The following is a 26,356-nucleotide window of genomic DNA, read 5'->3' on the forward strand; positions in this document are numbered from 1 at the left end:
CAAAATGCAAGGTTGAATTCTTTCTTCCCTTCCACCAAACAGGTTTCTGAAGTCAAACTCAAGTCATGGGGCTCAGTGGCACTGAGCCATCTTGCTGATCTCCTTCCCCCTTTTCTCCTATGTCTTTTAATACTTCTGCACCTGATCATGGGAGAGTTTATAGGTGGCAAGAGAAAAGCAATACAGATCTGAAAAATTTGAGTGTTTTCTGATATATTTTTAATGTCCTTCATTTGCAGACCAGTCATAGATTCCCACAAGTCTTTTCCACGGTGGGTAATCATCCTTGGTGTGCTTGGCGTGCTGGCAGTCCTTGGGATAACTATTGGACTCTTAGTTCACTTTCTGGCAGTAGGTTGGTATGCAGTTGTATTACTTTCTTTTTGCTGTCATTTTATTTCAATTTCTATAAGATACAAAGAAGTAATAGCAACCCATGAATTACCTCCATCTATAGCAGCAATGGGGACTGTGTGTGAGGGTCTTCTGTATATGTGCTGCCTTTATTGTTTAGTGAATAAAGAAGCTGCCTTGACCTGTGATAGGGCAGAGTAGAGCTAGGCAGGGAAAACTAAACTGAATGCTGGGAGAAAGAAGGCAGAGTCACTGAGAAGCCATGGAGCTGCCAAGCCACCAGCCAGAACCTTGCCAGTAGGCCACAGTTTCATGGTAAAATATAAAATAATAGAAATGGTTAATTCTAGATGTAAGAGCTAGCTAGCAATATGCTTAAGCTATTGGCAGAAGCTACAAATTAAGACTCTTAATCTCAGGGTTGGGGGTTCGAGCCCCATGTTGGTGCCAATTTGTAGTCAGCAGCTGCTTGTTTGTTACCAGCTGCCCAGACCACAAAATAATCACACAGAAACTATATTATTTGCAATAATGTTTGGCCAATAGCTTAAGTGTATTTCTAGCTAATTCTTACATCTAGAATTAATCTATTTTCATTATTTTTTATTTTACTATGAGGCTTGTGGCCTACTGGCAACATTCCAGTGGGCAGTTTGAGTCTTTCTCCTCTGGCGGCTCCATGGCATCTCTGAGATTCTGCCTTCTTTCTCCCAGCATTCAGTTTAGTTTTCCCTACCTACCTCTATTCTGCCTTATCACAGGCCAAGGCAGCTTCTTTATTCATTAATCAATAAAAGCAACACATATACAGAAGGACTTCCCACACCAGGGATCCTGCAAGAAAGCATCACTAGCATTTTCAAATGTTGCACTACAGAAACACTTCACATACACATAGGTACAAGAATGAATATAAATTTAGACACAGATGAGCAGATGACTGATAGACAAGCAAAAATTATTCTATATGTGGTATATTTATGTTTCTTTGTAACTAAAGTACTATGGCATGTGAAGAAGAAAATTTAAGGGATATTGACATTTCAGCTACTTGTTTATTTAAAAAGGTAATATAGAAATTCTTCTAAATAGATTAAAATATTATACATTTTTATTAAAATAGAATTATATAACTTTACCCCTTCCCTTTCCACCCTTCAACCTCTCCTAGTCAGCTTCCCTGTAACCCTTCCCATGTACCCTACTTTGATAGCCTCTTTTCTTTGATTATTATTGTTATATACACGTGTGTGTACGTGTGTGTGTACATAAATATATAAATACAACCTGCTGAGTCTATTTTTGTTGGTGGTATGTATATGGTTTCAGGATTGACCTTTGTGTATTAAATAAACAACAAAAGAATTTAACCTTGGCAAGGCTAATTCTCCCTTTCCAACTGTCATTATTTTTGCTGCCTTGCGATGGAGATCCATAAACTTTCACCTCGATCAATATGTCCATTGATACCGCCATTGTTCCAGTCTTGTTTATGCAGCCATTTTTCTTTCCTTTTATTACAAATAAAGTTTTCATACAATATATTCTGTTTATGTTAAAACAAATAGACATCTAATGAATACTAATAAAATGCAACAAATAAATAATTAACAAATAAAATAAACAAGAAAAAGCACAAAAATATAGATAGATGCAGAGACACACATGCTCACACACAGAAACAGAAGTCATAATATCTATATAAAGGCTCTGTAAGATGAAAAAGACAAAATCTTGACTTAACACTGTGAGACAAGGAGTGTCCAAAGATGCTGTTGAGTTCATTTTGTGTTTGTCATCTACCCCTGGGCATGGGCCTGCCCTTAAGAGTGCTGTTTCCCCAGTGATATTCCCTTGGAGAAAACTAAATTTTCATTCACAAGTAGTTATCAACTGGAGACAGCTCGTGGGTTAGTGATGGAAGCAAGTGTCTGCCTCTCCTTATAGCTCTAGGACTCCATTTGATGTAGACAGGTGAAGGTAACATATGCGGTCACTCCTAAGACTGTTTCACAGCAAACTCCCCGATATTCTGGGCCTTACAACCTTTTCATACCCTATTCCATGTTATTCTCTGAGCCATAGATGCAGAAACTCTGATACATATGTATACATTCAGGCTGACCTTTCAACGGTCTGCTGATCTCTTCATTGTACTCAACTGTAGTTTTCTGTGATGGTTTCCATTTTTTTGTAAAGAGACATTTCTTTGATGGGGACAGAGCTCTTTCCCTTTATCTGAACATTTCACAATCTCATTTTTTTTATTTATAGCTGAATAGTATTCCACTGTGCACATACACCATGTTTTCATTATCCTTTCATTTGGGGAAGGCCAAATGAAAGTTAGGATTTTTTCTATTTCCTAGCTATTGTAAATACAATGGTGGACACTGCTGAGCAAGTTTCTGTGGAGTAGGATGCTGAGTCCTTTGGGCATATGCCAAGGAGCGGTCAAGCTTAGGCCATGTGGTAGATTTATTTTCAGTTTTTTCAGACTATTCCTTACTGATTTCCAGAGCTGCTGGGCCAATTTGCATTCCCTTCAACACGGAAATGGGGTTTCCTTTTCCTTTACAGCTTCACCAGCGTTTGTTGTCAGATATTTTGTTGCTCTTTACCATTCTTACTGGGGATTGTCTTTTTTAAAATAGCAAATGTCTTTTGACTTTATCTATATAATATATAAGATAGGATGTATATCCATTAGATTGGTATCTATGAAAATTGAGGAATGGAATATGACCTATTGATTATAGGCCTTCAATTCAGATGATTGAGTTTTTATTGTTGGCTCTTCTTAATAGATTTGTAACATTATGCAAATTATATAATTACAGTAAGACTAAAATTATTTTGAAAAAAAATAGTGTGCTTCTTAATATTTTTCTGTAATATCATCTGGTAGTAATACTAAAATCTGACAACTGGTTACTTTAAACAGAAGCAATTATTGCATATATTTCTTTTTGTTTCAACTAAGATGCTCTCCTAGGGTTGGGAGGATTGCTCATTAGGTAAGAAACTTGCCTCCCATTATGAGTACTGGGATTCAGACTCCAGAACCCAAAGAAAACCATATTCCGTAGTGCACATCTGTAATTATAGTACTCATGTGGAAAGATGGGAGGTGGATACAGGAAAATCTTTGGTAGCTTGCATGTCATCTAGTTAGGCATAAACAGTAGCAAGCAAGAGAGACCTTGTCTCAAACATAGAAGTAAGGACTAATATCTGAGGCTGTCCTCTGACTTTCACACATGTGCAGTGGCACTTATATGTCCTAACTCACAGACATAAACATGCACACATGTATATCACACACACAAATCATTCATATGTGCATGCACACACAAATAATAAAAAATTTATTCTTCTTTGTATTTTCTCTATCATCCATCTATCTATCTACATCTACCTATCTGCTTTTTATTACTGTTTTAAAAAAACACTTTCTACAATAAATATTTTAACTACTTAGTTGTGCCAGAAATATTCACAAAGGGCTATCAATATTTAATGAACACAATGCATCCTGCTATTCAATCTGTGTCTTGATTTGAAGTACTTTTAATTTAAATAGTTCTTGTATTATTTTTATCTCACAGAAAACAAGATCTACTACTATCGAGGTAGCTTTAAAGTGCTGAATATTCCATATGACAGAAATTATGAGAGGGAGATATCACCAGAAAGTAACTACCTCAGTAAAATCCTCGAGACTAAAGTAAGCTAGATTTTCTTGTATCTGATAAATGTTTGAAGTATTGAATAGTATTGAAATTTGATGTTTAACTTTATATCTTTCTGAACAGATGGTGGACGCCTTTCAAAATTCTAACATTTACAGACAATATATCAACTCTCAGATAATCACATTGATGTAAGTAACTAGCATTAATCATCAGAAAAGAGATAAAGCCATCACAATATTATTATACTTCAAGAGCTCCAGATAAAAAGAATCTAAAATCTTCTGAAATGTCACAGTTATTGCCAACCATGATAAGTATCAATAAACCTATCAGCATAATTGTTAAATATAAAACCAATGCAAACATTGAGCTTATATGGTTGAGGTTAGTAGGTTTAAGGGACTATGTTGATGCTTAAATTACATTAGACTTATCCTCATTTCCTAAGTATTTGTATCCACAAACCATTAGATGGCCTCTAAGTCAAATATTTGATCCAAAATTGTTGGTTTTATTAATGAGTATCAGAAATATAGATGTTATAATTCTTCATTTTCAAGTCTTTCTACCTGAAAACCAGTCAAACATTGCTTGATGTGTTCTTATAGCTCTTCTTAACTGGGGTTGTAGAAGGAAGCCGTGGGGCTGTGTCCCACCACCCGGCTAGCTTTACCCAAAATAATTACATGGAAACTGTATTCATTTAAATACTGCCTGGCCCGTTATCTGTAGCTTCTTATTGGTTGATTCTCATATCTTGCTTTAACCCATATTTAGTAATCTGTGTAGCACCACGAGGTGGATCGCTTACCAGGAGAGATCTTAACCTGCGTCCATCTCGGAGAGGAGAAGCATGGCGACTCACTATAGCAACTACCTGAAGCGTCTCCCCACTCCTGCTACCCAGCATTCTGTTCTGTCTACTCCGCCTACCTAATTTTCTGTTCTCTTAAAGGGCCAAGGCAGTTTTTTTTTATTAATTAACCAATGAAAGTAACATAGACAGATAACTCTCCTCCATCATGGGGTAGAGGAAATCACACCTATACTAGGCTTTGATGTCACAGAAGGTTTCCACACACTATTAAAAAATGCTGTGTTCCCTGCACGTGGGCTTAGAGTAGCCAAGAGTAGCAAGGGGGAGCACTAGAACAGGCACTGGACAACCTGCACCCAGATTTTATAATTTAATACCCCCAGAGCCTTAAGAGAATTACATTACCATGTTAGCCTCTCTGTCTGATGAAATAACAATGGTAATAACTTTCTTGTCTTCATAATAATAGTTTTGCTGTAAAGTAATAGAGATGACAAAATATGCAACAATAAATGTAACAACAAAGTACCTGTGACAATGCACTAATCAATAATACTAGTTAATATTGTTTTTTCATGGTTAGTCTGTATATAGCTCTCCTCATCTCTTCTTGATGAAAAGTTCTGTTTGATGATGAAATAAAAATAAAAGTACTTTAATGTCCAGTTATATATCAATGTTTCTATGAATGTTCCTTTAATCCTTTTTAAGTAAAAATCACATGTATTTCCTCTAGGTATCCATGGCTAAGATAAACCTTACTGTTTCTACATCATTTCTTACAGGCCTTTTCATACATGCCTTATCTATCATAAAAGTTAGAAAAATCTCTTGAGGCTAGGTACTGTGCCTTAGTCATCACTCAATGAAATTCAGCAGAGTTGCACATTTATAGCAATTGCTCAATAAATGATTGATGAGTACTTGGATAAGTCTCAGTTCTTCTGTGATCATCTTTCCTTGGTATCTTAGGCTAGTTCTGTTTCTGAACGATATATAGAATTGCAAGTCACCAAAATGCATAGCACAGCTGTATATATTGAGTGGACACACACATGTGGGCATGTGGCAGACTGGAAACTTCACCTGAAGTGATGTTACTGCACCAACCCATAAAGAGGGGGCAACAATCAGGATCGGAAAGATTAGAGGAGGAAGTGTTGGTTTTAACACTGTATGAAAACTTTACATTATTTCCAGTCCTGACAGCAACAGCGTGACAGCAAACATATGGCTGGTGTTCAAGGATCCCAGGTCCAACAAGGAAAACACAAGAAGGAGAATCGAAAGCATATTACGTCAGATGCTGGAGAACCACTCAGGATCCTTGACTACAGATCCAGGGTCTCTGAAGCTCATGGGTATGCTGATCTAGTGGACAAGAGCAGTACCACTGAATCATTTTGTGCCTAGGACATACTGTAAACACCAACTACAAAGTTGATCTTTAGCATAATTTTAAAGGCATGCCATCTTAGATTAGAGCGATTTTCACTCTTTCATTCATTTCCTAGTAATGCTACAATTGTAGTTGCTTAGAAGAAGGAGGGTTGGCTTTTCGTTCCACAGTAGATACTAATACACTTAGCAAACATTTTGAGTGATGGTGTTTTTTTATTTTCTTGATGTAAGAAAATTAACATTAGATTTGTAATTTGAATACTTGTTTATTTTTAGAAGTTGTATTTATATACTGACATGAATCAGATTCACTTATGAAACTTCCTCTTTTTGCAAGAGAAGAGAGTCCCAATTTTTGGCATTGGATGATACACACTATATCTCCAGTTAATGAAAATATATTTTCCCAAATGGAATTATGAAGATGGTACTTGAATACAATGTGTTCAAATGTAACAAAAGAAAAATTTGAATAAGCTAATTCTTTTATATCTATGATACTTTGTTCTGGATGCTGAGTTACTGCTGGATCCCTCTGGTCTGTAAACATGCTATATCCATTGCCCAATATAAATTTACTGTTAGGCCGGGTGGTGGTGGCGCACGCCTTTAATCCCAGCACTCGGGAGGCAGAGGCAGGCGGATCTCTGTGAGTTCGAGACCAGCCTGGTCTAGGACTAGGAACTAGGTTTAGAGCTAGTTCCAGGACAGGCTCCAAAGCTACAGAGAAACCCTGTCTCGAAATACCAAAAAAAAAAAAAAAAAAAAAAAAAAAAAAAAAAAAAAAAAAAAAAAAAAAAAAAAAAAAATTTACTGTTGACATTTTGCTCTATTTCAGAAATCAATAAGGTTGATGCTGAAAAGATTATCAACAACCGTAAGTTCAAATCCCTTTCCAGTTAAATATGAGGTAATCAAAACCATACAATCAACATTACTACAGGGTGCAACAATATTTTGCATGTTATAATAACTTACTCATCTTCAGAACATTCCTTGGGTTGGGTTTGATTACAATTGTGTCTTTGAGATGATGGTATTGAAGCACAAAGATTGCCTGGATTCACCCAGCTTGCAAACGGTAGCTTGTAAATGTAAATTTATCCAGGCAGCAGTAGAGCCTAAAAATTAACCATGACTTTGCCTTCCACAACTTACATATTCTCCAAGGATTAGTGTCACTATGTGTGACTCCTGGGGCTGCTGGTGATTCCTGTATAGATGATTCTATTCCTATTCAGTGCTGGATGGTAACAGTATCACATATAAGCAAACCAGAACAGCTGAAAACCCAGCTCACCTTCTGCATTGTCATCAGATTAATATCTTCCTATCTTCAATGAAACCAAACCAATTTGTTCTGAAGGCTGCGGGAGACGACCAAGAATGTCAGCAACCTACGACAGAATCAAGGGAGGTTCTACTGCTCAGAAAGGAGAATGGCCATGGCAAGCGAGTCTCAGAGTGAATGGTAGACACTACTGTGGGGCATCACTAATTGGTGCAAGATTCCTGCTGACAGCAGCTCATTGCCTTCAAAAGTAAGTTCATGGTGTTCTCTAATGTTGGGGAAACCAAAAAATCCTGACAGTCCTTATCTTAGGCAAATTGTCTTCGATCCTCACTGCTGTCCAGGCTTGAAAAACAAGATTGCAGGTAAGCCTAACTCATTTTTACCTACTTTTACCAGTCAAAATAGAGTCATCATATTTTTAAGGATTTTTATGCTGTTCATTTTTTATATACTTTATTTTCTTTCACGAGAATTATTTCTCATCACTTTATACTTCAGATCCAAAACACTTGCAGTTGCTAAAATATCACATGGTATCTCTTTTCTCCCTCTACACATCACATAGCTACCCAAGCCTTTTGGTCATTTAGGCAAATATGAATGAGTCTAAAATGCTATTTTCTCTAATACTAGAAATTTCCTTCCTCTTAATCATGCAGATTTATATCCCCTGGTTTATTGATCTTATTCATTATGGGCATAAATATTAAGCATTTATAATTACCTGTGTGTATGTACAACTTGCATTTAATTTAAGCTTCTTTAAGGTAAGGACTATGTCCCCATATCTAGTGTGCTGTGAAGAGATTCAAGCAAGAAGTTTTAAAAATGAATTTTAAAAAATCAGATTATATGGGGCTTGAGAGGTAGATCAGCAGTTAAGAGCACTTGCTGAGAACCTGAGTTGCACCCACACAGTCACTCCCAATTGTCCATAGCTACAGTTGCAGGGGATCCAATAACCTCTTCTCATCTCCAAGGTTTCCAGGTATGTTTGTGGTACACAGACATACATATAAGCAAAATATTTATACACATCAAAACAAATCAGAAAAAAATGAAAAAAATCAGCCTGCATCATTGCAATGGGCTATAATGCAAGGAAATATTAATGCCATAAAAACAAATTGAAGATATAAATTTTCTACTATATACTAGAAAATATAGTATTTATGTGATTTTAAAATAAATACAAAAATATGTGTCTTTTGTTTCCTTAGAACAAAAAATCCAGAAAACTTAACCATTAGCTTTGGCACTAAAGTGACTCCACCCTACATGCAGCATCATGTTCAAGAAGTTATTATCCATGAAAACTATGTTAAGGGGGAGCATCATGATGATATTGCAGTTGTCGTGCTCACTGAGAACGTTGTATTCAAGAACGATGTACATCGGGTTTGTCTTCCGGAAGCCACACAGATTTTCCCACCGGGGGAAGGGGTCGTTGTTACAGGCTGGGGAGCACTTTCACACAATGGTGAGTTCAATGGCAACACACAGCCTAAGATATAGGGGCAATGTGAGCATGTAACAATCTGAGCACAGGGTGTTAGGCAACCTTTTATCTCTGGATGCACAATCCCTTCAGGCCGTCTCTCGGAATATTACACAGGACCTTACAGACCGCTTTGGTTTGAAACATTCCAAGGCGACCACTTTAGAAGTAGAAACTGTGTTCTGTAGAAACTAATAGAAAAGTTTTTGAACCAATGATGTAAGAAGAGAAAAAAAAATGACAACAGTTGAAAGGTGCTGCTAGTGAATATTTTGAATATTTCTTTTTTGTTAGTTTGAGAAAGAAAAATGTGTGTGTGTGTGTGTGTGTGTGTGTGTGTGCATGCACGCATGCGTGTGTGTTTATCCTAACCAAAGGCAAGTGTCCAGGCTGGTCAGGTCTTTGGCACCTGTTTGCTGACCAGGTTGACCATGCTGGCTTCCTTTAGGTGAATCCCCATTGCTACTTCAGAAAGCATCTGTTAAAATTATTGACACAAACACTTGCAATGCCGAAGAAGCTTACAATGGCAGGATAGAGGACACAATGCTCTGCGCTGGTTACATGGAAGGCAATATCGACGCTTGCCAGGTAAGACTGGAAATTATTCACAAGGACCACATAATGTATAAACAACTGCTATCATGCTGTGGAGACTATCATTATGGAGATCATTCCGTTCTTCATTTAGTTGTGCTTTGATAGTCCTGTTGGTGACCCTCAAAGTGATGGTTTCCTATAGGCAGCACAAGTTTATAAGTGTTCAATAAACACTGGTGATAGATTTTCTCCGAGTTGAGTTCTGTCCTAGGTCCTTCACAAATATTAATTTAATTCTCACTGTAACTGTATAATGTAAGAATTGTTATTCTCATTTCATAGACAAGGAAATAGAGGTAGAAGGACATTAAGTACCTTATATTATCACACAGCTAATAGGTGGTAGAATTGTGCACAATTTTGGTTGTCCTAAATCACAATACATCCTCTTAACCACAGATCAGAAAAAAATAAATCTCAGAGATATTGCCAGGCCATCCCCAAATTACTCTTATTTTCTTATCTCCCTCATGGCTAGAGCCATGTTTTTTTTTTTTTCAGATACAAAACTTTTAATTTCAAGCATACTCAAATGAATTTCCTAAAATCTTTCTCCAGAACTAGTTTGTAACTACTCAGGTCATACTTTTAAATTCTTGTATTCACAAAAGTAAAGCAGAGAATACATTTTGATCAGTATTAATTGAGATAAAGGGTGTATAGGGATTTATATCACATGCCTCTCCATGATCTTGATGACGCATCAGTAATTCATACTTCATCCAGAACATAGTTGTATATAGCTAAACTGTCTGAGATGAACCTGTCAAAATGATAAATGTTCTTTGCTTTATTTAGGGTGACTCTGGAGGACCACTAGTTCACCCCAATTCTCGAGATATTTGGTACCTTGTTGGGATAGTGAGCTGGGGACATGAATGTGGCAGAATCAACAAGCCAGGAGTCTATATGAAAGTGACTGCCTACCGTGACTGGATTGCCTCCAAGACTGGTATCTAGTAGGAAATCAGCTACTAGTACTGAATGCAGAGCATTGTTGCCTGATACTTGTGACTATTATTTAACATTCATTTATGTTTTCCATTTTGTGTCTTTGCATGTGTGTACATGTGTATCCGTGCTCATGTGTTCATGTGCACACTCATGTATGTGTACTCAAGTTGATATTTGTTGGGACTAATTATGTCCTGGCCTTCAGCTGCTCTTCCCTGTCTAGAGCCTTCTAATTGAAGTTACTAAATGCTGTGCTTTACCTAGAGGATCAGAGGATGGGATTTTCACCTGTTGGCCATTGACTGCAGGGTATTTAAGCCTCCATGGTGCTATTAAAGAGGGCTTTTGGTACCAGTGTTTGAAGGTCTGTGAGTCGGTCTGTTTCTGCGTGTGTATTCTCAACCTCCAGCCCCTTGCCCAAGCTCGCGAACTGGGTTCTAGAGCATAGAGCGCAGACGGGGGCCGCGGTGTGTGGCAGATATTAACAACTATCCTCAATAATTTCACTGTATTCAGTGAGACAGGCTCTTGGTCAAACCAAGAGCTCTTAGATACAGTGTCTTACTAGTGAGGTTGCTTGTCAGATCCCTGCCTCAGTCTTCCAGGGATGGAAATACAGATAGGTGTCTATGCTTACCAGGTATTTATGTGCAGCCTAGGGATGCCAATTCCTGCCCTTAGGCTTCCCTGGCAAGTGCTTAATCCCTGAGCAAACCCTCAGCTCTCTTTCAAACATCATTATTTTATGTGTATGGATATTTTTTCTGCACTGAATGCATGCCTAGAGGTCAGAAGTGGGTGTTGTATCCTCTGGGACTGGAGTTACAGATTTTTGTGAGTCATCCTGTGGGTGCTTGGAATTGAACCCTGGACATCTAGAACAGCAGCCAGGGCTCTTGACCATGAAGCCAGTGTCATCTAATGTTTCCCATGCTCTTTAAATGTGTATAGTGACTATTTTGAAAGAGTTGTAGCCCTAAAGGAATATTATAAATCTTTATGTGCACCTTCCTGGAGTGGGTTGGACCTTGGATTTCCCGCAGGGCAGGGAACCCTGACTGCTCCTGGGACTGGCAAGGGAGGGGGAGGGGAGGTAAGGGAGGGGGAGAGAAATGGGAGGTGGGGAGGAGGTGAAAATTTTTAATAATAATAAAAAAAAACAGTAAAAAAAGAAAACTCAACAAAACAAAATAAGAAGTCTTGAGTCTGGGAAGCTGTTAGTCAAAAAGCACTCCCACCTAAATAATGTTAAAATGCTCTCTGTTCCCTGGTTTGTCAGCCTACATTATTGCTCTTTCACCATGACATAGGGCTATTAGGTTTATCATGTGGACTTGTAGAACTATAGAAGCATATTCTTGACTGGTGATTTATCAGACTTCATAGTGAGAGACCAGTGTCTCGCAAAGATCGGGTTGGAAAATGCTAAATCTACTTTCATGTCAGAACTTTGTGGAAGGCTGTGGTTGTGACCTTACCTAGTGTGAACAGAAGGTATTGAATTACAGCCTCTTTTTACTGAGGCATTCACCACAATCATTGTGAGTTTTTCACCACCAGAGAGAAAAGACACATTTTAAGTTACAGATAATAAGTACAGAAATTCTTCAGCATGGATACAAATTTCTGGGAAATTCTCTAGGTGTAATATATTTTTAAACCATCCAAAATCAATAAAAATGCATGCTATATCCTAATTAAAACAACTTAAAATGAAGACTTTTTTATTCATAAACAGTTCACTTGAGTGTGTGTTTACTTAGTAGTTGTATTATTAAGTAGACTAGTTTATCTTTCCTCTTTTGGAAGTGAGGGAGGGCAGTGTTTCTAGTCCCACTTGAAGGTGAGCACATTACCCTAGGTTGGACCTCTCCAGTCTTCAGGGCTTGGTAATGTGGTCATTCATCTTCCTGATGAATTTCAGCTCCTTATTGATCTAAGAAGTGAGTCTTTAAAAAGCTGCAGAGGTGGGTGTCAAAGCCTCAGATTCCAGGACATACAGACACCAAAGACTGTTTCAGGCTCATCTCCAGAGCTGTTGATCCCCTGAGGGCTACTCTTCCCAACGGGATTAATCAGATTTAACATTGTAAATACTTTCCAGGCATTCAGGTATTTCTTAGTCAATTCGAGAGAGTGATTTTTACAAGATTTTAAAATTTTGCTTAAGATTCAGTGACTTATACTAGATTTAGAGGAGAAAAACTTCTCCTTTCTCCCCCTCCCTTTCTCCTTCCCTCCCTCCCTCTTTCTTTCTTGTTGAAATACTGGCTAAACAAGAACTTCCACTATGCTTGTATATTATTGATCCTATAAGAGAAAGCATTTTAATGATTCTTTTATCCTAAATAGTGGTTTTATGAATGTGCATTTTTTTTTTCGGCACAGGATTGCAGGTGTGTGCCATCACACCCAGGATATAAATTTACTTTTAAATGGTATTTTTCATTCTCATATGTCATACATAATTCCAGTTTCTTAAACTGTTCAAAGACCAGTTCTCTTAAAGTAGCTTTGGCATATAAATTTTTAAATGGTTATCTTGATATTTAGTGTATGCCATAAATAGAACCACATCATATTATTCACTGTCATAATAACAGTAAATTAAACAACAATGTTTAACAACTGTTGAGTTCTTGCTGTTTGTCAAGAAACAATTCTAAAGACCCTATCCCAGTTAACGCTCTGTCTATAAAGGAAGCTGTGGCCATAACTTTACAGGTAAAGTCTTCCCCAAAGGTACAAAATAATGCCCATCTTATCCTATGCCAATCAGTCACAGAATCCTGCTAAGGAAGCAGCTCTTACAAGAATGTTGAACAGTTCACACCTTTTGTATATTTGTTTGTTTTGGTCTGGTTTTTATTTTTGTTTATTTGTTTGCTTACTTGATTTCTTTAAGGAGTGAAAGTTCCTTAGAGCTTTGGCAAATGCCTAATACTGTCAAGAAATCCATACTGGGAAATGACACCAACACCCCTCCCCTGCTCCAACATGCTTGTGAAACATGTATCTTTATCATCTGTGTCCAAATGGAAATGCCCCATGTCTGTGGAGTCTTAAATTAGTTGGTGTGGGAAGAGCCAGTGCAACACCCTTTTCTGTGTTACCCCCTTGGTACAGTTCGTGCGCCACTGTACCGTACGTGAATCGGGCAAGGGTCTGGAGATTGAAAAAACACACAAAGAGACCTGGGTCATTCGAAAGGAGATCAGCTGAATGCCGTTTATTTAATTTTGGGGAAATCCTTATATACCTCACTGCTGCGCAAGGATTTCCACCCAGACAGGTGGGAAATTACCATACCAATGATGGAGTCAAAAATGCCCTACAGCTAATCACCAGGCGGGACAGAGGGAGCACAGGAACAAACAGGATGTTTAGTTAGCTGACCAGAAACTGTCTTCAAGATGAGCCCCAGGAACAAGGGTAGACTGGGGCCCTATGAGCCAGGCCACTGTGGGTAGCACCATTCCCTAGGCAAGGGGTCACAAACTATGCAAGAATAAATACAAGGAGTATAGGTAAGCCAGTTAGCACGTATTTATTCATTTCTCTGTGCTCTTGACTGTGGATATGATGTGAACAGCTCTTTGAAATTCCTGCCTGACTTTCCCACAATCCTTCACTGAGATGCTGTTCAGAGGATTCTAGGTTGTGTTAGTTAATGATTAAAGGTAGACATCTCATTGTTGTTCTGAAATGTTATATTCTCAGAATGCCTTGATACATTCAGACCCACTGGTCATCTCAAGGATCTTGGAAAAACAATGTTTCTAAATACTCCGGGATTATGAGGACACTAAGAGAGATTTATATAGATCTAATCTACATGGGAAATGTTGTGATCCAGTTGCACTCAATTCCCCAGAACGACAGCGGAACTTCCTTGTGGTCTGTGATTGACAAGGATGTTTGTGTTCTTTCTGGCCCGTGGTTTTCCACAGAAGCAGTAGAGGTATAAAAGGCTTTAGACCAGGGCAAAATAATGGTTGTTGTTCTTCCCCCTGAAAAGAAGCCTCCATGTCTCAATCCGGGCACCCGCCCCCCAGTCTCTGCATCTAGATCTCCTGAGTAAATTGGGAGCATGGGGACCTTGGGGGAGGGCTAAAGGAAGGAGGGGAGAGGCAGAGAGGGGAACAGAGAAAAGTGTAGAGCTCAATAAAAATCAATTTAAAAAAAACAATGTTTCTTTTAAGTTTTCTTAAAAAAAACCTATTGACAGTAAACTGAATATTAAAACTGAAAAACATTTAAAAGTTCACTTAAACAGGACTGAGAAATACCACAAGGATTATGATGTTTGAAAAGTCTTTTTTCTCAGATCTAACCTAGTTCCTTAGGACAAATTCCTGGCACTAAATTCATATTTCAAGTACGGAAAGAACAAAATGTATCCACATAATAAGCAGTAGAGAGCTCTGGGAACCAATCAAGATGATAAGTCACAGGAATTGCAGCACATTTCCAGAACAAAGAAGTCCGAGGTGGATTTCACTGGGGAGCAGTGGTCAGTGTCTAGTGTTAGAATTTCCTAAAGTAAGTAAGAAAGAGAAGGGAGAAGTAATGTGTTGAAAGGAGAAGCATTTACAGCTGTTTTATATTTGTGCCATTATTTCAATAAAAAAGCTACAGCTTTGCCCTGTAGCATGCCTCTCCTGTATATAAATGTGAATTAGACTAGTAGGGAAGGAACATAGTTTATTTTTTTTATGGAGTATATTTTGAAGCTTATCCTAGTGATATTATTATTAATGATTTGTTCAGGCTATTAATTATTTTCTTCATATTTTCCACAATGAGGATGGTTACTTTACAACAAAAAGTCTTTGTTATACAATGATATAAGTAAACGGCACACTTCTTAAGCCACAATTCAGCTAGCAAGAGCTATTCCTGAAGATGATGAATACATTTCATTCACTCTGACTGGGTCATGTGGGTGGAATCACATATGAAACATGTTTAAACATTTTTTTTTTATCAAGCGATCTGGGAAAAATCTTTTATTCCACAGCAAGACAGAACTGAAAGGCTGTAAAAGTGTAAAAGAATCTCTTTAAATGTTAGTGTATGACAAACCTGTTAGTTATTCTTGCTTTCTACAAATATATTAATGAAAATGGTATTAATGAGTTTTTACAAACTCAGATTAGATTATATTTTAAATTATAAAAATATAAGTGCTATACAAATAAGTGTGTTAGTTTGGGTTATTTTTTACATGCACAATCTCATGTTTGTTTAAACATTAAACCTTTAATTATTCTGGCTTCAGGCTTCAGGCATCAGGCGTCTTTTTCTTGTACAAGCTGAACACACCCAAGTTTTATCATTTCCTACGCCAGAGGGCGCTGCAACCCAAGTATCAGGATTTAGGTCTTTAGGAATGTCAAACTTCTGTTCTAATCTTGAAAACCATGATAATGAAGAGGAGTCACACCAAGGAGCTAAACAGCCAAAGAAAAAATTTTCTTTCTGATCTGCATTTCTTTAAACAGGAAGGAACTGTGAACCAAAATGTTTTATGAACATTCTTTTCAGTTTTAATCAAAGTCTATCTTTTATTAAAGATATTTCTAGCCCCCCTCCACACTGTGTCCTGTTCTGTGATAACTAGATCATCAGATAGTGGATCAGAGTAAAAGTCAGTAACCTCGAACTTGTATTCTTCTTAAATTTATTTATTTACATACTTATTTAATGTGCATGGTGTTCTGCCTGCATTTATGCCTACATGCCACATGTATGCCAGTGACCATGGAAGTCAGAAGAGAGCATCAGATTCCCTGGGCCTGGAGTTACGGAGGTTATGAGCTGTCAGGAATTGAACTCAGATCCTCTGGAAGAATAGGAAGTACTCTAACTACTGAACCATTTAATTGTATTCTAGTATCACAAGAGATTATCCTTGTGATAACTTCCCTGGGAGAACATGGGTTTAGATTTTAAACATTTTCAAAGGTATATAGACATATGAGGATTTTGTCCAATGGGGAGCTATAAAAAGGCTCTTTCCATTCTGTATTTTCCAGGTTAACTCAGTTAATGAACAACAAAACCTTTAAGGAGTGTAGTCCTCCAGAAACTTCTGTAAGAAAAAAGTCTTGAGAATTTCACTGTCAGCCGTCACAAAGACTTCTCTTGATTTTTAAAAATAGGGTTTGCAGATTATGTCATGTATAAAAGCAAATTTAGAAAGGAAAGAAACTGACCTGACCGTTTTGTTTTGCTATCTTCCACTACTAAATACTGAGTCCAAACTCAAATAGTACTCTAAGGATGTTACTACATTTATTTTTTTATTGTGTGTTTGTGTGTGTGTGTGTGTGTGTATACGCATGCCACAATGTGCATATCAGAATCATAGAACAGAACTGACTATCTTGTGTACAATCAGCCAAACATATATACATAAAAAACAATAAATCAAAAAAATTAATAAAATGCTCATATCTACATTATCTGAGGACTTAGATCTCTACACAACACCTTTGACCAAGTACACTTCAATGTTCTTCATTAAAACTCTTGCCTCCATGTTATCAGACTTCCAGGGGCCTTTCTGAGGATTTGAGGTAGTGTTTGTTTTCCCACACTCTGTCGGCCATTTTGTTATCACGGCTACTTTGGGATTTCCAAACCCTGATTTTACCTCAATAAGCACAAGAAAAATAAAGACATGCTAACTCTCTCCTTCAGTTTTATCAGGGATTGCTTTTCTTTTTAGCTCCACCCCTTTCCTCTTTTGCCCCCTAGAGAATCCCAAGCATGTTTCTGCCTATCCGCCCTCCAGTCCTACTCTGTGCTCATATCTTGCTGTTTAGTTGTGCCAATGCCCTTGGTGATGCTAGACCTGTCTTTTTCTAAATCTACTCAACTTCTCTTAGCTTCTGTTGGTAGTGGTAGCAGTGGTGGCAGTCCAAGAACTCAGCCAAATCACATCAGAGTAGAAAAGGTCACGTTTATTTAAATAGTACACCACAAGAGGGCATTCGGCAGGGTGGTAACAGAACTCTCCGCTACAGAATGGCACATTGTAGCTCTTTTTGAGAACTACCTTTTTTCCGTTTGTGCTCTCACTAAGCAAGTAAGGGCAGTTCTGATGGGTGGATATTTGGCCCTTGAATGTGGTTGTGTTTATAGGGAGCATAAGGTGGTGGTTGATTTTGAATGTTCTCACTCAGTTATATCATTCGTATGGTGCCGCACAGACTGAGGGTGAACTTTGTGCTAAGAAACAGAAAAGGATAAAATTAGTTCTCCTTCCCAAGTTGGCTCGCCTGAAACTGTTTTTATTCCCTTTAAAAATTTCTTTCAAAACATGTTCCTTAAGAAGGGGTTTTTAGATATGTGGTCTTTTCTACCATTCAGAGGTAGATGATATAAAGGTAAGTCTGAGCACACAGTTGGACTTTTGTAAGCAGTAAAGTTGAAGGGCTTGTTGGATGGCGTGGATAGGGAACAACATTATACAACTAAATGTGTATTTAAAGCTTAATTACCGCATGTTTTTTTAATTTTGAATGTATCAAAATTAACAACTTTTATTACTGGCCACATCAAGAAGGATAAAGTATAAAATATAATCTTTTGCTTTAAATATGAATTAAATTGTATGAAATAGTAATGGAAAGGGGACAGAAAAGGTTCAGAATGTACCTATTACAGTATTTGGAAGTGAGAGCATATCAAGACTGATAGTTGTTCTTAGCGATCTGGTATGCTACATTAGAAGAATGGCTTAAAATATCGGAGTTAGAATATGCTAGGGCTAGGATTCTGTTCCTGAGATTTACAGATGCTATGAGTTTAAGCAAGTGCTTCAAATTCCCCACTGCCCCATGTACTTGTTTAAAAAGTTAGAATCATAATAGTTCTGTATTTTTTATTTTCTTTTTATTAATTAATTTTATTCATTTATTTTTACATACCAATCATAGTTTCCCCTCCCTTTTATTCTCCAATTGTCTACCCCCGTCTCCCCTCTGGCCCCCATCCATATCTCTGTTCCTATTCAGAAAGGGGCAGGCCTGTCATGATTGTCAACAAAGCATGGCATATTAAGTCCTCAGTTTGCATGAGCATATAGCTCAGTGATCAGCATGTAAATAAAGAAAACCTGCTGATCTCATGTTATAGAATCTAGGTATGATAAAAAGAGACTCTGAAAATGTATAGAAAAGAAGAACAGTTGTGAAGACATTGATCTGAAGGCACAGCTCCAGCTTGGAAGTCCTTCAGAGGGAAGAGCTGTTATGCAGTTGTTGCCATAGATCCTCAAATCCACCAGCACTCTAACACACAGTCAAAACTAAATATGTATTCCTACCACTTCTGAATAGGAACAGATGTTAAAATTCTTAAAAATTTGGTCACTTAAAGGAGCGAGTCAGCTAACAGATATTTTAACTTTATTAGTGACTGCTATTCTTCAGGTCTCATTCTCATAGCCTCAGAGGATTTCTAAGCCTCTTCCTAATATAATCCTCCTGTTCTTGCTTCGTAGCATCCAAAGCAACCTGATAGTATATTACACAGTTATTTGCTTGCCCCCTGTCTGTCTCTCTGATCATATAAGTTATTATGAGGGCAAAACATTTCCCAAATTTACCATCATTATTCTGGCACCAAGAAGAATACACAGACTTGGAGGAACTTAATAAATATTTGCTGAAATAATAGTTTCAAAAGTATAAAAGAAGAAAAATGAACTTGTGTTATGTGAAGCCATTTTAATGTTCTCAGAATAGTAGCATCTAAGAGCATTTAATGGCTTCAGAGTGATCGCTTGATCTGCATAGGAAGAGAGACTCTTGATAAATGAGTGGCCACAGAAGAACTGACCAAATTTCAGTGAGACCCATGAAAGGGAATAAAGACTGCTCTAAAGGCTGCAGCTAAATATGTGAGAGATTGTTCCTTCTGCTATACAACTACACTACATAGATTTCCATTCCAGTGCTCCAATTATAAAGACATCAATCAGAACTTCCTCTAACATTAAGTAACCTATGACATATTAATTATTATCATTAGGCAATGTGTATTGCTATGTGGATGCCTATTCATCCACTACTAATTCATTTTGAAATTGTACACCTTCCTTAACCTACAAGACAAAAGGCATTGAGATTATTTAATATATAATAGAAACAAGATCTATTATTGTGTATCAATTAATAATCTAAGAGGATACTTAACACTTAAAGACATATTTAAAGTGCTCAAAGCATTAAATTATAGTGTTATATAGTCTGAATTTTTGCAATTTATGCCATTTTATTTAAGTCCTTACTATGTTAGGTCCTCTGCTTTTTATTATAAAAACTGCAGCTGGGTAGTGGTGGTGTACACATTTAATCTCAGCACATGGGAAGCAGAGACAGGTGGATCTCTATGTGTTCAAAGCCAGCCTGGTCTATAGAGTGAGTTCCAGGACAGCTAGGACTGTTACGCAGAAAAACCGTGTCTTGAAAAACCAAGGTAGATAGATAGATAGATAGATAGATAGATAGATAGATAGATAGATGATAGATAGATAGATAGATAGATAGATAGATAGATAGATAGATACTAAAGACCCAAAACAATTAGATTACACTAAGTGTAAGGCAAAATCTGGGACTTCTGTGTCTGAATTTAATTTTCCCAAGAAAATTAAATTTCCCAAGAATTGATTTAACTCAATTTTCTTTTTGTGAAACAAGTGCTAGTAGTGAACAAAATATGTTTTTTTTTTCCAAATCTGGCTTCTATTCTTTAAGCATAGCATGATTCAATACACAATTATATAAAACACAGTAGCAGTCAAATAATGTTTATGAGATGACCTGTTTGTGTATATACTGTCTGATTACTACATCTGCCTTTTACAAATCAAATGCGATATTTTTGGTATTTGAACAGTGTATGTGTAATCTCTTCCACCCACTATACTAACTCCTGTGTACAACACACAAAAATTAAAATCAAGAAGATATTCATCACAGTTCTACTGGTGAGACAAACTCTTCTCTTTTGTAGCTCAGAATTCTGCTTCATTTTTATTTTCTTCTGCTTTTGAACAATCAACTATCAGTCTAAAAAGATTTATATACCATAATTTGTAGATTTTGCAAATTGTTTTTAATATGATGAACATCTTTTTGACTCTATAAATGGACCCTGAGGCTAGTGAATCTTCAGATCACAGCCATCTTCTGCTGGATGTTTTAGTAAGAAAAGGAAAGAATTTTTTTTAAAAAATTAAAAAACCCTCTCGTTTTATTAGCTATGCAATTCTTGGGAAAGACTGAGAAAGGAGAGCAGGAAAATCAGGGATAAAAAGTATATACAAGGGTTATATCACCAACTTCACTGGACCTTGACACCAAGGTATTGGCTTTTCTTTGGAGACTATAAGAGATACTGTTTCTGAAATGTCTGATCAGGGAGAAATAGGCAGACACATTTATCTTCTTCCTTCTGTAATCAGAAAAAAATCACCTCATGGTACATCATTATGACATACTGCAGGTTTGCTCCAATAGGTCCATGTAGCAGCTATTAGGAAGCCAGACCTTCAACAGAGAAATTAACCACAGTTTCAATCATGCTGCATGGAGCAAGCTCTTGGATGAATGAAGGTCAGTGAGACTTGGCACCTATCCATATAGAGTCTGCAGCTTCCCAGGCCCAGCTGGACAAGCCAATGAGCCTGTAGTATCTCAAAGGCAGCAGGAAGACTTCAGATGGGTTGTGAGAGTTGCAACAGAATGAATGAGACAACATATTCAGGTCCTGCTTGAGAACATAATGATGGCCCAAGAGCAGCAACTCAATAGAGTTGTTTGGTCAAGCTGATAGAGTACCAAGAAACCAGGCCTACCACTCTTAAGGCATCAGCAAGCACTCTTCCAGCATCTGAAACTCAAGCTTAATGGTTTATCCTAGACAGAGACTGCTCATTCATATCCTAGCTGCCCAGAGCCAAATAATCACACAGAAACTATATTAATTACAACACTGTTCAGCCAATAGCTTAGACGTCTTTCTAGCTAGCTCTTACATCTTTACTTAACCTATTTATATCAATCTATCTATCACCACGAGGTTGTGGGCTACCAGCAAGGTTCTGAGGCATCTGTCTCCTTTAGCAGCTACATGGTGTCTCTTGGACTCCACCTACTTTCTTCTGTATCTCTATTCGAATTTTATGTTTGGCTTCACTCTACTAAGCCATTGAGAGATGGTGTATGAAGGTCTTCTTTCTATATGTTGCTTTCATTGCTTGAATAAAGAAACATGCCTTGGCTTTTTGTTAGGGCAGCCCTTAGATGGGCATGGTAGACAGAACAGAATTCTGGGAGGAAGAAGGCAGTGTGGCAGACACCATGGCTCTCCTCTCTGAGACAGACGCTTGTTAGACTCATGCCAGTAAGCCACAGTCAAGTGGTGATATATTAATGGAGATGGGTTAAACAAATATGTAAGAGTTAACCAATAAAAAGTTAGAACTAATGGGCCAGGCAGTGTTTTAATTAATACAATTTCTGTGTGGTTATTTTGGGGGCTAAGCTAGCTGAGCACTGGGAATGCAGCCCACTCCTTTTACAACAGAGAGAAACAGTTTCTTTAATAACCAGTGGTAATAAAACATATTTGTACCATACAAAGGGGAATCCCACATCAGTGGTGGGATTCCATCAGTGGTGGATACCAGGCAATCCTCTGAAGTACAATGAGGAGCATCCTACAGAAAGGAAAGTCATCCTCAAGAATCTAAGGAATACACAAAATTGACTTCCATTAGGGTGACTCAGCAAGACGTTCTAGTCTAGTTCAATACAGAAGATAACAGCAGGGAATTCTGAGAGACAGTCTAAGAAATACTTGACCAGTATTTATTCCTCAAAAATGCAAGAGTTAATAAAAAACCAAACTTGAGAAACTGTGCCAGCCAACAGGATGCTCAGTAAATGTGCTGACTGAGGTTTATAACGCCTCCTTTGGGGAATCCTTGCAAATGAATTGATACTGATATATGATAATTGAAGTTCAGACTTTATTTCCTTAGCTTTTAAAAATAAAATTGTCTCTAACAAAAGATTAACAAACAAACAGCAATAAGACAAAAAAACCCAACCAAATAAAGCAAAAAGCATATTTAAAAAACCCATGGAGCCTGTTTTGCATTGGTCAATTACTCCTGGACATGAGAACAAGAGGGAGGGAAGGAAGGAAGGGATGGGGGAGATAGGGATGTTGCGCACATGGACAGATGGGTAGGGAGATAGAGAGGAAAAGTTTGGGAAAAGTTGAGGGAGGAGATGCATGATCAAAATAGATTTCATGAAAACTTAATGAATAAATATTTTTAAAGTAATAAAAATAAATCTTAAAAATCATAAAATATAAATGAAATCACCATTTATTCATTGCCAATTCTATGCATGAATACAAATTATTTTAATTATCCCCCTACCACTTCCCTCCTACTCATCCCAGGATCCATTAAGCTGTCTCCTTCCCAAATTTTTTATGTTCTTTTAAAAAATGTTATTGTTACTAGTGCACTGAATCCAGTTAGTGCTAAGCACATGCACTGTCAAGAAGACAGTATTTAATCATCCCCTATTCTGCAGCTCTTACATTCTTTATGTTCTCTCTTCCATGATGGTCCCCTTGTCTTGGATGAGATGAGGTTGATACAGGTAACTCATCTATGGTTGTGCATCAGTCACTCCCCATATCAGAATCGCATCTGGAGCACTGATTGCTTGATGACCCTAGTAATGTTTCATGAAAATCTTCTGTATTCTTGCCTACAGAGTTCTCAACAAAGATCTAATGTGCTCATCTACATAAACCATTTGAATTACTTGGCTGTACTAAGTCTTCCAGAGATGTTACCTTAATTTTAACCGGTCCCCAGATCCATTAGGCCCTGAGACCCTATCACAACTGATGCCATGACTAAAGTATCGTCCATGTCTTGGAACCCTGCCCATAGGCAGCAAGACCTACCAAAGTAAAAACAAAGACCTAACCATTCAAAGTCTATACTTCTGAGAAAGTCTCTGAAATGATTAACCTTGGTTTTTGGCTTCTGTAATTTTGTTTTGGCTAACTGTTCTTGCTATCTGAAGTAAGTCAACCAAGGATGCCTTTTTGGGCTTAACACCCACCCCACAAAAGGTTTGTTACTACACTTGGGTTCCAAACACCAAGTTAGTTGCCTGCCAGCTAATAAAGACTTTCTATTGGCTTGAACCCATGTCTGAGTGGTCTTCTCTGGTGGATATTCCCAACATTATATGGTTTAAATTTTTTAATTTATTTTTTATTTGGGGTATGAGTATTAAAGACGTGCAGCACAATGCCTGTTTGTGCTCTACGTTCTACCATACAGTTTGTGAGCTTTGGGCAAGGGGCTGGAGATTGAAACACACAAAGATACACAGAGAGACAGAGACATGGACCTCTAGTCACTGGAAAAGAAGCCGCTTTATTCAATAGCACAATGGAGGCTTATATACCCAACAATCAAGTGGGCCAACAGGTGAAAACCTTATCTTCTGATCCTCAAGGCAAGGCAACAAGTGCTCTTGCAAACCACACACTCTGGAGTAAAATCTCAAGATTTTTCAAGTAAAAATATGTAACATTCAGGTAAACTTGAATTACACTAAAAAAATTTCACTTAATCCTTCCCTAAATATCTTTGAAAATAAGTGTCTGGCTTCAAACTTGGCTATTATAGTTAGTGAGATGAGTTATGAGAAATATTGCATGGGACTTGAACTAAAATCTAGTTATTTAAAATTCAAATACAGTTGGGAATGTTATATTTTAACTGATAAATATTCCTATCTTTATTTGTACATAATTTACCCCAAATTCTCTCCCTATTCTAACCTGATCTATGTATAACCAATGTTGAGTTAGGATTGTGTGTTTGAGGCCATCCTGACACACACACACACACACACACACACACACACACACACATATATATAAAATTTGGGGACATCTTAGGCTGTATATAAATTTTATGTTTCAACTCTCTGTCCTTCTCCCTCCTTCCCCCCTTTCTCCCTCTCTCCAACTCTCTCTCTCTGACACACAGACACACATATACAGAGCCATAGATGCGACATGTGTGTATCTTGATCATTTTAAAGAGAAGTTATACTCATTGGTCTGTCACCATAAACACATGAATGTAGACAATAGTAGCCCAACACCCTCCACAGAATAAAACTAAATATTCAAAGATTCAAACATAATTTTTGGTTAGCCTCCATCTCCAAACATTTGTCCTGTCAAATAGAAACAAAGCCACACATTCAGGAAGAGTTCCTTCTCTGCCATCATCCCTCCTTTCCAACATCATAATGACCCATCACCTTCATTCTTGTGGTCTGCAATATTTTTTAAGAGAGTAGGAAAACATAACTGAGACAGCACATGCAGATAGAGCAAATATGTCTGAATCACAGTGACAAATCCTGTTCTTCTTGTCCCCTGGGTCTTGGCTGCATCCTCAAGTGCTATGAGTCAGGAGTCACAAGCCTTCCTCAGCCCTGCTAAGACACAGACAAGAGTTTTTGGGTAAATGCTATACTGACATATGGCACTGATAAAGACCTTACCTTTCTCTAGAGTGCAACTCTCACTAGGGTGGTTACTCTATTCCCTTTCTTTTTGCTTCTCTATTTATCACAGGGACTCAGCCTATTTGTGTTTTAGGAACTGTGTCTTGGAATTTACCTTTCCTGTTCATATTGTTTAGTTCTATTCCTTTTAAGTAGGTGAAATAGCTTCCATTTTGAGTCCTGCTCTATTTCTCAATCTCTTCTCTTTATGAGGACAGAATCTCCTTTTAGACAAGAGACTCATTTGAATTCTGGAAACTTAGTTTTCAGAAAATGGCGGTGAGTCCAAGACTAACTTAATCCTCTCTGTCTAGAATCCACATATCTAGAGAAGCATCAATTACCAGATGCTTCCTAATCATCTTTATGTTTGTAGACTTGAAGGACATAATGGCAGCTCCTGGCATTCCACAGCCCTTGTTCAAATTATGGAGAAAAGACTTGTGAGAAACTCTACAGAGGAGAGCATTCTCCCCAGATTATAAACTAAAATTATGTAATGGAAAAATCATTCTAATTTAAGATACTATATGGTGTTGAATTTGTTCATTAGCTTCTCTGAAAAATAGTTTCTTCATATTTTAAAGGGGGGATAATCATAACACTGAGTGCTCTGGCATGAATTAATTTTGATATAATGTGATATATGATATTAACTGATAGGCAGTTTTCATCTCATTGTAATAGGCTCTTAATTAAAAATATAAGATCTAAGTTGTTAAAAGTATTTTTCTTATTTAAACGTATCTGTGAGTTTCGGCTCTCTCAATAGTTTGAATATGCTCAACCTAATTTCTCAATGAGAAAAGGAGGGAAGTGATGACCTGTCTTTCAGCTATTCTGATAAGACTGTATGTCATAAAGAATTTCATCACAAGAGAACTGTTGTGAAGTTCTCGAAGAATCTTTCAGTGTTACCTAAGGTCATGATTTGGGAAAAATTCAAAGCGTCAGTCTTGTATTTTGTTTTTCTTGCCTTTTTCTTTCTTGTGAACTAACTGAACACACTTTGACTATAGTGCTATATTCCATATTATGATCTGAAAATATATTTCTTATGCACACATTACTAAATGGGGACTTATTGCTTTGTAAACTTTA

At 37.4% G+C, this 26,356-nt stretch overlaps 1 protein-coding gene across 1 annotated transcript; it reads left to right on the plus strand.

Annotated features, from left to right (window-relative positions):
* Nucleotides 1-222: 222 nt before the first annotated feature.
* LOC119806488 (transmembrane protease serine 11B-like protein) lies at nucleotides 223-10,619 on the plus strand. Its single transcript, XM_038318266.1, has 9 exons — nucleotides 223-355; nucleotides 3,963-4,081; nucleotides 4,170-4,237; nucleotides 6,067-6,227; nucleotides 7,106-7,144; nucleotides 7,634-7,808; nucleotides 8,782-9,041; nucleotides 9,508-9,650; nucleotides 10,458-10,619. Exons 1-9 carry the CDS (start codon nucleotides 223-225, stop codon nucleotides 10,617-10,619), a joined length of 1,260 nt encoding a protein of 419 aa, XP_038174194.1.
* Nucleotides 10,620-26,356: the final 15,737 nt, after the last annotated feature.

Source organism: Arvicola amphibius, chromosome 1 (assembly GCF_903992535.2).
Source record: "Arvicola amphibius chromosome 1, mArvAmp1.2, whole genome shotgun sequence".
Taxonomy (NCBI): domain Eukaryota; kingdom Metazoa; phylum Chordata; class Mammalia; order Rodentia; family Cricetidae; genus Arvicola; species Arvicola amphibius.

Coding starts and splice junctions, on each gene's coding strand:
- LOC119806488 (XM_038318266.1), top strand. CDS start 223: ATGTCCTTCATTTGCAGACCAGTCATAGATTCCCACAAGTCTTTTCCA. Junction 6,228..7,105: donor AGGGTCTCTGAAGCTCATGG/GTATGCTGATCT, acceptor GCTCTATTTCAG/AAATCAATAAGGTTGATGCT. Junction 9,042..9,507: donor GGGAGCACTTTCACACAATG/GTGAGTTCAATG, acceptor GGCTTCCTTTAG/GTGAATCCCCATTGCTACTT.